Source organism: Agelaius tricolor, unplaced genomic scaffold (assembly GCF_023055355.1).
Source record: "Agelaius tricolor isolate 1412-34295 unplaced genomic scaffold, bAgeTri1.0.p SCAF_18, whole genome shotgun sequence".
In the NCBI taxonomy this organism is placed as follows: domain Eukaryota; kingdom Metazoa; phylum Chordata; class Aves; order Passeriformes; family Icteridae; genus Agelaius; species Agelaius tricolor.
The window spans coordinates 16,467,695-16,479,852 of NW_027269278.1; the positions used below are offsets into that span (position 1 = coordinate 16,467,695).

At 49.4% G+C, this 12,158-nt stretch overlaps 1 protein-coding gene across 2 annotated transcripts; it reads left to right on the top strand.

Annotated features, from left to right (window-relative positions):
* Window positions 1-816: 816 nt before the first annotated feature.
* On the top strand, window positions 817-6,036 carry BOD1 (biorientation of chromosomes in cell division 1). Of its 2 annotated transcripts, none has more exons than XM_071443583.1 (4): window positions 817-1,035; window positions 2,063-2,187; window positions 3,881-4,081; window positions 5,215-6,036. In XM_071443583.1, the coding sequence occupies exons 1-3, from the start codon at window positions 844-846 to the stop codon at window positions 4,077-4,079; spliced, it is 516 nt and encodes a 171-aa protein (XP_071299684.1). In that variant the 5' UTR covers window positions 817-843; the 3' UTR covers window positions 4,080-4,081; window positions 5,215-6,036. The 2 variants fall into 2 exon arrangements, with proteins under 2 accessions (XP_071299684.1, XP_071299685.1); XM_071443584.1 differs by lacking the exon at window positions 5,215-6,036 and adding an exon at window positions 2,455-2,509 and having other exon boundaries at window positions 3,881-4,015.
* Window positions 6,037-12,158: the final 6,122 nt, after the last annotated feature.

Genomic DNA, 12,158 nt, shown 5'->3' on the forward strand with positions numbered 1-12,158 from the left:
CCCTTGGATCGCTGGCAGTGCCCAAGAGCAGGCGGGATGGGCTTGGAGCCACCTGGGACAGTGGAAGGTGTCCCTGTCATGGCAGGGGTGGCATGATCCCCAGGGGTGGATGATCCCCTGAGGAAACTCAGCTGTTCTGGGATTCTGTGGTTACATTCCTGCACTGCATGTCCTCCTGAATTGGGATGGGAATATCCTGTTGGGATGGGAATATCGTCATTATTTCATACCCCATCACTGGGAAGGGAGCGAGCCCAGCGTGTGAGGTTCGTGCCCGGCAGCTCCCGGGTGCGATCCGTGTCAGCACACACAGCCCCTGCTGAGGACAGCCGGGTCTCAGGATCCCGATAGAAATACAGCACGATCCGACACAAATTGAAGTATATTATTCGCAATTTACATCATCTCCGCGCTCACTACGGCACAGGAGAGGACACGCAAGTTACAATCTCGCTATTATCATGGCAGGGGGATCCCTGAGCATCCAGCTGCAGACCTGGGGCACCCGGGCCCTCTGCCCGGCTGAGCCCGTTCCGGAGGGACACGGGGAGCCCTGTGACCGCCCCGGCCGGGTGATCCCAGCACCGCCATCCCCTCGCAGCCGCCGGTGCATGTGGGGAGGGTCCTCACCGTCCGGTGAACTACAACTCCCAATATACACCGCGACAGCAACGCGACCGCCTTTCCGCCACTTCCCTGAGCCGCGCCGCGCTTCACGCTGGGATTTGTAGTTCTAAGGGACGATCCAGCGTATAGCATCACTGTTGAGGAGAACTCGCCTGCCCGTGATGCAGCGCGGCGCGGTGACACCATCGGCGCGCGCCGGCGCGGAGGCCGCGGGCCATGTCGGAGAGCGGCGGCGGGGCCGCGGCGGGCGCGGGCGGCGGCGCGGGGGCCGCGGGGCCCGGCCCCACCGACCCCGGCTCGCTGCCGCCCGGGGACCCGCAGCTCATCGCCATCATCGTGGAGCAGCTCAAGAGCCGCGGCCTCTTCGACGGCTTCCGCCGCGACTGCCTGGCCGACGTGGACACCAAGGTACCGGGGCCGGGCAGCGAGCCCAGGCCCTGCCCGCTCCCGCCGCGCTGGGGCCGCTCCCGGGGGATCCCCGCGGCCACCTCCACACCCCGGGCACAGAACAGCCTCAGCCTTTCGTCTCAGCCCAGGCTTTCCTGGGAAAATGCCTTCCCATAGGAACAGTGCTACTCCCAGCCTGTATTTCTAAAATTCCCATGTTCTTAAACGTCTCTATAGTCCCAAACCGAACCTTTAACCTTTGTTTTTTGAGTAGATCACCCCAGACTGTTTGACATTAATTTTTTCTCAGCCGCAACGAACTCCTCATCATTTGTTGTCAGTATTGAATTGGGCTCTCAGTGTCAAGTTGGATTGTTCTCAGTGACTGTCAAAATTCAACGCTTTTTGTTGAATTTTGCTTTCCCAAAGCTTTTATGTTTCCAGCAGGAGCCCTGTCCTGGGATCCACACCCAGAGCAGACACATCAAACTCTGAAATATCCCTGTTTCCCTCTTGTCCTTCCCTTGCATCCAGGATGTGCATGGTCCTGAGCATTTCTATGGATTTATTAGTTAAGTTCCTGTTCAATGGAACTACATTTCATCTGATAAAACTCAAATAATTATAATTATCTTTATAATTATAATTTTATATTTTTATTCCCTGCTACTGCCACAGAAGCAAATAATTCAAGTGTTAGTTTAGTGGCAGCATTGCTCAGCCACTTTCCTAGGAATTCTGGGGTGGAGGCTTTCCAGACAACAAAAACTCTGCTTAAACAACCTCTGTCTGCACAGTTTGCATTTCACTACAATTTCAGCCCAAATCTACCCAGCTGCTTGAATTATTACAACACTGAGAGTTCTGTGCAATTTCCAGTTGTGTTCTGAGGGAAAACAGGATTATCTTTGTTCAGGGAGTGAAAGGAGGGACACACAGACAGCAGGGCAGTCTGTGTGTGACAATAGCTGCACTGTGCAGGGCTCTGGCAGGGGGTTGTTGGGAGCTATTTGAGCTGTTGAACTGGGTTTATTTTCATTTCTTTTAGCCAGCCTATCAGAACCTGAGGCAGAAAGTTGACAACTTTGTCTCGACCCACCTGGACAAGCAGGAATGGAACCCAGCCATGAACAAGAACCAGCTACGGAACGGGCTGAGGCAGAGTGTGATCCAGTGAGTGAGCAGCAGCCTGCACAACAAGTGGGATTTATAAACCATAAACCACCTCAGGCAAGGCAGAACTGGCAGAATTCAGGTTTTCACAGCACTTCATTATCCTCCCTGAGTTTCATGGTGAGAGTTGGTGCAGGCTGAGCTCTTCCCAAAATGCACATTATTGCTCTGCCTGAAATGGGTGGGTTTGAGTGGGGAAATATTTATATTTCCTGTCCAAATTATTGCTGCTGTGCTGAACTGGGTTACCTTGATCTTAACTTTCAGGAAAGAGAAGAGCCCTTAAAGATTCTTTAAAGAAAGAGTCCTGAGGATGCCAAAGGTTTGTGTGCAGACTCCAGCCCCTGTCACAGCAATCTCTGCACCAGCTCCTGTCCAGCTGTTTCAGACTCTCCACTGGGGACCACCAGGATGGGCAGAGGGCTGGAGCAGCTCTGCTGGGAGGAAAGGCTGAGAGAACTGGCATTGGACAGATGGAGAGGAGAAGCTTTGGGGTGACCTCAGTGTGGCCTCACAGGCCAACAAGATAGGGAGAGAATTTTAAAAGGGCCTCTAGAGGGACAGGACAAGAGGGAATGGCTTCAACTGAGAGAGCAGGGTTGCAGTAGATATTGGGAATAAATCCTTCCCTGTGAGGGTGACAGGCCCTGGCACAGGGTGCCCAGAGCAGCTGGGGCTGCCCCTGGATCCCTAACAGTGCCCCAGGCCAGGCTGGACAGGGCTGGGAGCAGCCTGGGACAGGGGAAGATGTCCCTACCATGTCATGGGGTGAAATGGGATGAGATTTAAGGTCCCTTCCAGCCCAAACCATTCTGTCACTGACAGTTCACGTTGCTTCCCAGAACTGCTGAGATTTAATCAGGGAGAGGAGGATGAGGTACTGCACACAAAATGTTGTGAAGAACAGCCCCAGTCCTGGGCAGTCTGAACAGTCCCTGTCACTCCTGGAGGGGCAGGGCTGAGCCCTGGGGGTGTCCTGTCTGTCCTGCCCACCCAGGCTCTGTTACCTGCAGGTGGCACAGGGTGCCCTGTCTCTGCCTCCTTCACAGCCTCATCATGCTGAGGCTCCTCTCCCAGTGCCATGAACATCTCCATTTCCTGTCCCTGCTCCTTGCAGACATGACTTAACCCTCCCAGACAGCCAGTGCCCCACCATCCAGGGCCCTGGCACTTCAGCTCCTGCTGCTCAGCCCAGAGCCTCTGCTGTGTGCTCACTGCCTTGTTTTTAGAATTCATACCCTTTTATAATTCATTTCCATCTGTCTAGACTGTGACAAGGAGCAAGTGACAGTCCTGTTCTGAGGGGGCAGGGCTCTTCTCCCTCCACTCAGCCAAAAAAAAGCCTTTGCTCTCACCTGCCCTCCTCCTCAGAATAGCTTATTTCTCTTCTTGGGCCAAAATGTGTTTGTTTGCTTTCATGTTGACCTGGTTTCCACGGGAGCTCTGTTAAAAGTGGCTCTTGGCCAAGGTGTCATTTAAGTACCTGGGAGAGCAGATGTGAGTTGTTAATTCTGTAGGAAGCAGGGAGAGAAATAGGTGAGTGAAACAAGTCCCTGTTAAGGATCTCCTGAGTAGGCTGCAGTTCTCACCATGTTAATGCTAATTGCAGTTGACAGGAGGGCTCTGGAGAGTTTCTGGAGGAGATTGGGGAGTTTTTCAGAGGAGCTGAATGACTTCTTTGTCTTTGTTCAAGGTCAGGAATGCTGGAAGCTGGAGTGGACAGAATTATTTCTCAGGTGGTGGATCCAAAACTAAACCACATCTTCAGGCCTCAGATAGAGAGGGCGATTCATGAATTTTTGGCTGCACAAAAGAAAGAGGAAAATGTGCCAGCTCCTCCTCCAGAGCCTGAGAATAAGGATCCTCCTGCTCCATCTCAGGATGCCTCCTAAAGGTCTGGTATCTCTGCACTTAGTGCTGACATTCCTTGTGCCTCATCTCTGTGTTTGTGCAGTGCAAGATAGAGCAGGGCTTGGCAGGGGGGGCACTTTGATCAGCAGCCTGTTGTCATTGTCACACAGCCTCTGCCACTCCAGTGCCTCTAAAAATAGCTGGGGCTAAGACATAAGGGTGATGTAAATCAGCTATCAAGGAACACTGTGCACTCTGCCAGAGCTGGGTTTGGATCAGCCCAAAATGCCTTTTATTCCAAAAAAGAAAAAGAAAAAGCATATCCAGCAGCATGGAAGTGGCTGATTGCCTTCAGAACTGTATCAAATGGAAAAAAAATATATATCATGTACTGAAACACAGTGGGACTAGAGTGGTGACAAGTTATTGTGGCTTAGCATTGAAAGTTTTGGGTATCTCTGCTTCAGAACAAGCACTGGAGTGTTGAATTGTCACTGACCAAAATAGTCCTGCTGGAGTAAGGGGAACATCTCTGGGAGTGAAAAACTGTTCACTCAAAAACTGATTTAAACAGAAGAACCTGACTCTTCCAGCTGCAAGGACTGAGAGTGCCTTTGTGGCAAACAAGTTCATTCTGGCTTTTGTGATTAAAATAACTCCAGGGGCCTCAGGGGGCCATAACTGCTCCTCTGCCTTAGCAAAGATGGGCACACCTTGTGCTAAGGTTGCAAAGGTTGATTTGGATATTGAGGAACCACTGCCTTGATGGGAAATTTCAGTCTGCAGCTTTGCTGGGGGACTTAAAGCCATGCTGCATGAAAGGAAGTTAATTGTCAGTTGTTCCATCTGCCAGGGCTTTCTGAGAGCAAAAATGCTCCATATAATCTACAGCTGATTTATTTAGGAGGAATATGAACCTAGAGTGGCTGTTCTAATGCTTGGAATTATCAGAGCAACCAGCACAGGGGTTTAAGGGGCTGTACTTTCACCCTGAGTTATTTGCTTGTGGCTTGCAGCTTTAAAGCCTTGAATTTTTGCATTTGCCTGGTTCAAGTAGTTTAAAAGTCCATTATAACCCACAGTTAATAATATATCCTAATCTCTCCTAATGCACTGACTTGTGAAGGTGCTTTTACATCCTCTAAAACCTCTTTTTTTTTTTTTTTTCCCTTGCAGGGAGATCCTGCTGCAGTTGCAACATGCCCTGTTAGACTGGCAATGGATTCCTTGTTCCCTTTGGTGCAGGACTGCTGTCTGCCAAAGATGATTAACCTTTATTAGGCCTGTGGGAAATAGGCACTGAAATGGGGAAATTCAGGTGCACCTGGAGTTCTGCCTGTGGAGGGACAGCCCAAGTGTGGAGAGATTTTTTGCTGTGAACTGCAGCATGTATTCATTAGTCATGCCTTTGGGCAAGGGGGTGGGAAGGGAAAAGGGGAATTGTCTGCAGTCTGGAGGGAGTGGGGAAGAGGTGCCACAAGGAGCACAAAGAAAGGAAGGAGGGTTTGGAGGTGGGGTGTTTTTTGGGGACCAAGTGGAGCTGTCAGATTTGCTTTGCTAGAAGCCTTGTGTGCCTCTGCTGGGCCACAGGGAGCAGCAGGTGCCAGGACAGGTGGAACTCACTGCACTGCCTGCTTTGGGAAAGGAATGTCCTGTTCAAAACTGGAGCTGAAGCTTCAGGATCCATTATCCAGATCGATTCTGTTGGACACAGGAACACGTTTACAGTTGGCTGTGCCTGTAGCTGATGGCACTCCTGTTTCCCAGGGAACTCTGGGGAGCAAAAGGCACCCCAGAGTAGGGGAGCAGGTGGAAATTTGTCTTTTTCTGCTTGGAAGACTTTTCTTTCTCAGGTGCCTGGTGGAAACTGTCCTATGCTTTCAGCTTGAATGCATGCAGTGTCCTCTGGATGACAGTCAAATGAAGAATGTGATAACCTGTTCTGCCAGCAAATGTCCACACCTTTTTGCAATAAAACACCTCAAAAAGCATCTCTGAGGCTTGGCTTCTGCAGCAGTTTTTTAAAGGAGAAACTATTTAAAGAAATCCAGGAGTCCTGATGGCTGGAGCCCTAAGGAAAGTGTGACCTTACACATTTTGTGGGTTAATCCAGGTTTAATAATCTGGGCTTGTTAAATAAAATGATTTTAGTATCCTTTCCACAAAAGATGTCTCAAAAAATGTAAAATATTGTGAGGATTGTGTGAGTAAAGGGTTCTCTCCTGGATGTTGGTTTGGGGGTTAAACACTGCTCCAAATGTGTAATAAATGCTTTCCCTTAGGGCCTTAAGGGCAGCTCTTGACAGAAAAGAACCTTTTACCTCCTAGTAGGGTTCTCAACCACTTCTTTGGAACTGAAACATTTATTCAGAGGAAAAAAATTGTTCAAGAGTTTAGAAAGAGCAGCGAAAAGGATTCTGACTGTGCTTAGGCACATTCTGGATGACAGCAGGAGCAGTCAGGGAGCAGGGACAGGAACTCAGGGTTTTTTGTAGCAAGTCAAGCTGGATTTACTGCAGTGAGGGGGTAACCTGAACATTTCCTACCTGACAGCTGCTTTAAGAGATGAGTGAAGGAGAATAGACTCAGCCAGGGTCGTTTTTAAAAGGCTTTTCCATTGTTCTCTCTGTGTTAACCCTGAGCTCTGCCACTGCTGTGCCTTTGGTGGGGCCCAGCCTGTGCACAGCCCCTGTGGCTGTGGAACCTTCAGATGACAACAGAAGCACCTGAAGAGTTGGGGCAGCCACTTTGGGATCACAGGCTTTAATGTTGGGGTTCTCAAGTCCTTGCTTTGCATCAGAGCCTTGGAAGCAGCCCTGCCACAATAGGACAGTGACAAAAGCCACCAAGTCCTTATGATGAAGGACTTGAGCAGTGCCCTTTGATGAAATCCTGCCAGTCACACAGCCAGAATCAGGATTCCAGCCCTCAAACCTCAGTGATGAAAGAGAAATCTCCACAGCAGAGCAAAAGAACAAAGCTGTACCCAGTGCAGAAGTGGAATTGTCCCTGCAGGAGGATGTTGGACTAAAGCTGGGGAATGAGCCAGGTTTTGCTGTGCTGGGTGTGTTAAACACAGCCTGAGGAGTTTGGGGAGGAAGGATTCAAGGAATTTGATTCAAGGAATTGGAAGCTGACATTGAACTGAAATGTTTGCACAAGAATCACAGCAGAACATTCCTTATTTTCCCACTCTCTCTCTGCCCTTCTTCCATCAAACCCTGCAGCCATACAGCAGCTCTGACCTCTTTGTGTCCCAAATGCTGTCCTGTTAGAAAACCTGAACAGCAGAATTCCATTGCCCTTCCCCCATTATTCCATGTAATGCAAATCAAACACACACAAAGCAATCCATTTTTACAAACATATTTCAGCCCAAGATAAACTTAATTCCAAGTACTCACAAGGAGTTAAATTACGAATAATGTGTTTATAACATTTTTTAAGTAAAACTGATTCTTCCTTTAAATGCATTAGCATTTTCTGATTCTTTAAACTTCTTGTGCAAATCTTACATAAAATAAAGGGATGATTCCTGAGGCACTTGCTGTATAACTGTTCTGCCATAACTCCAGAGATGCTTTTCAGTGAAACCTGGAGCAGGTTAGCAACAGAGCCAGGCAGAACCCACAGCTGCTGATCACCTTATCAAGGTCACAGTTCCACCTGAGTGGATTCTGGGTTCCTCAAACAAAGACAGTTTTTGAGTGGGTCACAGACTCAAGCAGACTCGGCCAGAAGGAGCAGAACCAAACTGCCATCACCTGTGTCACCTTGAAGGTCCCTTCCAGCCCAAGCCATTCTAAAATTCCATAATTATATATTTGCCCAGCTCTGGGTTCAGTTTAACTCTTTCACAGATATCTTGTGGTTTATACTGCAGTGCAGAACATATTTTAGCAGTTTCCCTGAAGAGAGCTGGGTTTGGCTGGGAGCACTGGGGTCTCTCACACCCCCAGGGCAGGAATTCCTGCTCCTTCCCTCCCTTCCCAAGCGCAGCTGTTCAGAATTCGGCCGTAAGAGGGAGATCGGCTCTCGCTTCATTTCTCAATTCCTCCCTGCAAATCCCGAGCAGAGCCGGGGTTCTCCTGCTGCCTCCTGAGTGAATCAGCCCAGCAAGGTGTGGACACAGCTTCCCCAAAGGGTTTCCATGAGCTCTGGCTGTGCCTGGCCAGTGCAAATCACACAGCAAATACTGACATTTCTCAACAGGTTTAGCAATAGGAACAAATATCAGGATTAGGGGAGAGAAGTGAACAGCCCCAGTGATCAGGGACAAAATCCCAGCTTTAGGATGTGAAGCTGTAAATCCTGGCCTACCCAAATCTGTAATTCACAGGTGTGAACAAGGCTGAGGCCCCAGCTGGTTGTGCCATGAGATTGTATCAGAACCATTGGTGCAGTTCCTGCATTTTTGTGATTCAGGTGCTGAGCCCACAACAGAGCAGAGCTGTGGGCTCAGCCTCAAGAACATGACTGGGCAGTGACCAGCCCAGTCTAGACACCATCCTAGCCCTGCACAGAGAAATGTGCTACCTCAGCCAGCAGCCTGGGAGCTGGCTCCTGCAATCCCCTGCAGCACTGGGACAAACCAAAATGCAAAATGCAACAAGTCCAGCCCACCTGAACAGGCTGAAGGACCTCATGTGTCACCAATTCCATCTCCCTGACTCACAGAACTCACTGCCTTTTGTACTGTGTCTTTCAAATCCCTGCTCACTCAAGGAAAAAAAAGAGGAAAAAAATCCCCAAAGCACTTCAGGTGTTGGCCCTACAAAGAATTCACATGAGAACAGATGGCTGCAGTTTGCTGCATTGGGGCCTTTGGGAATTCCAAGCAACCTTATACATTAAATATACCCATTCTGGAAGGGATTTCTGACAGAAATAGAAAACCATTGCCATGAGTTTCACGTTTCAACTCTGCAAAAGGGAGATGAAACAATCACAGTTCTGAGAACACTCACAAAATTTACATTTTCTACAAGGGGGCAGCACAAGCGCAGCAATAAAAGAAAACCTGGTGGGAACTCTTCCCCCAGAGCCTTCCCTGTGGGCACCAGGGCATCAAACACACCCCTCTCTGCCAGCCTTCACCTCCACCACCTCCTCCTGCCAACACTTAGTCCTTCCTCCAGGTAGTTCTGCCCAACTTCTGCCATCCCAGTAAAACCAGGACTGCTCTGACCAAGAAAAGAGCCTCGGGTATTACCAACACCAGCTCTGGGCTGCTCTCACCAGCCTGAGCTCCACACCTTCACCCCTGGCTTCTCCAACCATGCTATGCACACAACACCTTGCAAAAAGCACACCACTAACACAAATCTTCTCAAGAAACCCAAAATAAAGGGCAGTTGAGCCTTACCTTGCTCTGGAGAGCTCTGTGCTCCTCTCTCCTGGGCTCTGGCACACTCTGTGCCCACCCTGGGCTCAGCCCAGCCGCAGGGGCTCAGGGGAGCAGTTCATCTCATCTCATCTCATCTCACCCAAGAAACACCTGAGCCATTGCCTTCCCTCCCAACCCCAATCACCTCCCAGGGGGAAAAAAAAGCTGCTTCACCTGCAAAAAGGGATGACTGATTATCTCTGACCCTGCCAGAACCTCTGCTTCCTGCAGCAGAGCCTGGACACAGCCAGGATCTCAAAACCCACCTGAACACAGCCACAATTGTCACTGTTAGGTCAGATGTGACATATATATGTGATTAGGGTCTAAGAAGAAGAAAGTTTTTTATTCTGCATGTTCTCTAGCTTATGTACTTGTAACAAATTGTGACCTTAAGTCATTAATTACATTACAATAACTTATTATATTCATTGGTGCAAAGCAATTAGTGTCAATATAATTGGCAAAAGTTTTACAGAAATTTAATAAGGCACGTATACACATCTACTTATGCATGTAGTCTAGTTTACAAATATTTTCATGTATCTTTTCTAATTTGTTTCTACGCTGATGGCCTTGTCTTCTTCCTTACTATAAATACACTGAAAAACCAATTGTTATTTCTTCTATTAACTCAGCTTTGCTTACAAGCCAACTGTCAAACCCCTCCATACAGAATCTTGTGCAAAAAACTCACCTGAACACAGCCAGGATGTTGTGTAAAAACCCACCTGGACACAGCCAGAATCTTGTGCAAAACCCCACCTGAACACAGCCAGGATCTTGTGCAAAACAGCCAGAATCTTGTGCAAAAACCCACCTGAACACAGCCAGGATCTCATGTAAAAACCCACCTGGACACAGCCAGGATCTCGTGTAAAAACCCCACCTGAACACAGCCAGGATCTTGTGCAAAAACCCACCTGAACACAGCCAGGATCTTGTGCAAAAACCCCACCTGAACACAGCCAGGATCTCGTGTAAAAACCCCACCTGAACAGAGCCAGAATCTCTCGTGCAATAACCCATCTTTCCCAAAAAGCTTTGGAAAAGTGGATTTTGGCAGCTGCCAGCCCCACAGGTGACACCTGTCAGTTCCCCCAGGCTGACACTGCTCCCAGCACATCCCACCCTGCTCCCAGCACATCCCACCCTGCTCCCAGCACATCCCACCCTCTCCCTCCAGGGATGTCACGGACACTCGAGGGCTGGGGGTGTCCAGCAGCCACCCCCAGTGGGTCCTTTTGGGGACAAATCCCCTTTTTCACCCAGCTCCGGTCCCGGGATGCGGCTCCATCCCCTGCCAGCCCCGAGGCTGCCGGGGAGCCCCAGGGGTCTGCAGGGCAGGGCAGGGGTTGCTGTGACAACAGCACGGCCCATCCCGAGCCCCCCTTGTCCCCCAGCCCCGCCGCCACTGCCGACGTGCGGCTCTGCAGGGACAGCGAGACGGGAGGGAAGGAGTTGAGTCAGAAAAGGCAACCCCAGGCAGGATTTGAGATATGAGACTTCTGCGTTTTGGGGGGTTTTTGAGACAGGAAATCAGAGTTTTTAGATCAAGCCCAAATTCCGTCCCCAAGCGATGCGGTTTTGTTGTTTGGTGTCGCTCTCGCTGTGGGGCTGAAACGGGGCTGGTGACCCCAAAACACAGCTCACCCACAGGCTGCAGGGCTCTTGGGGTGAGATGTAAAATGTTTATCTGGTTAGGAGACTCACTGGGTCTCAAAAGAAGTTTTCTGTGCTTTAGGAAAACAGACTCCTTCACAGAAGGGAAAAGAGTGAAGTTTGGTGGGTAAACTTCACCATGGTCCCTGTCAATTAAGGCATTTGTTACTTGATGCCTTTTTGCATCAAGGCAAGGTTTGCTCTCAGGATTTCATGGCTGTGCACATCCTTCCCAAAGAGGGAGCAGCCTGAAGTGAGTCTCAGTGGGAATTTGGGCAGGACAACCAAGGGAGCAGGTGAAGGAAGCTCTGCCACGTGTGCAGGAACCATCTTGATGGCAGGGGACCCTTAGGGACAGGGGCTGGCAGGTCTGCACCACCACACAGCCCTGGAAGCCTGCATGGAAAAGTATAAAGAGGCAATTGATTTTTTGGACAATGCTGCAGACAGGAGAAATTGAGGGAAGCAGCTGTTTGGGTGGGGTTTAGATTAAATATTAGATTCCTTTGCACTTTGTCCATCCCCACTGAACTGACACCTGAGAGAAGTGCCCTCTCTCCCAAAGGCAGGGAAATATTCCAAGCTCATAATAAAGAAATGTGGTCCCGGAGGATTTCCTGAGCAGGATTATTCCAAGTCTAAGGAGAAATCTGGTTTCTGCTTTGATTTTCAGTCATCTCACCATGAGAAGCATTTGTGGGATGATTTGCTGCCCTGACCACTGCTCCTGCCAGATCAGATCAAGAGATTCCATCTGTCCTTCTCAAGCTCAGCTCCTTTTGCCATTGCCTAAAAGAAAAACCTCTCCCAGCAGAAGAGTTTTACTCTGGAGGCTTCAGGATCTCTGAGAAGCAGTAGGAGAGATGACAGAGCTGCCTTTGAATCGAGCTGTGATGAATAATTTGTAATTTTGGTAGATGTAATATGTATGACATCCCTTACCTCTGTGAGAGCTTTTGACTTCTCTGCAGAGAGTGAAATCAAAGGGAAAGTGAAGAAACTGAGCTGAAGGCAGAGCTCAGACACCAGCCTGCAGGACACAGAGGCACTGGGAGTTACTGGCAGGTGATCC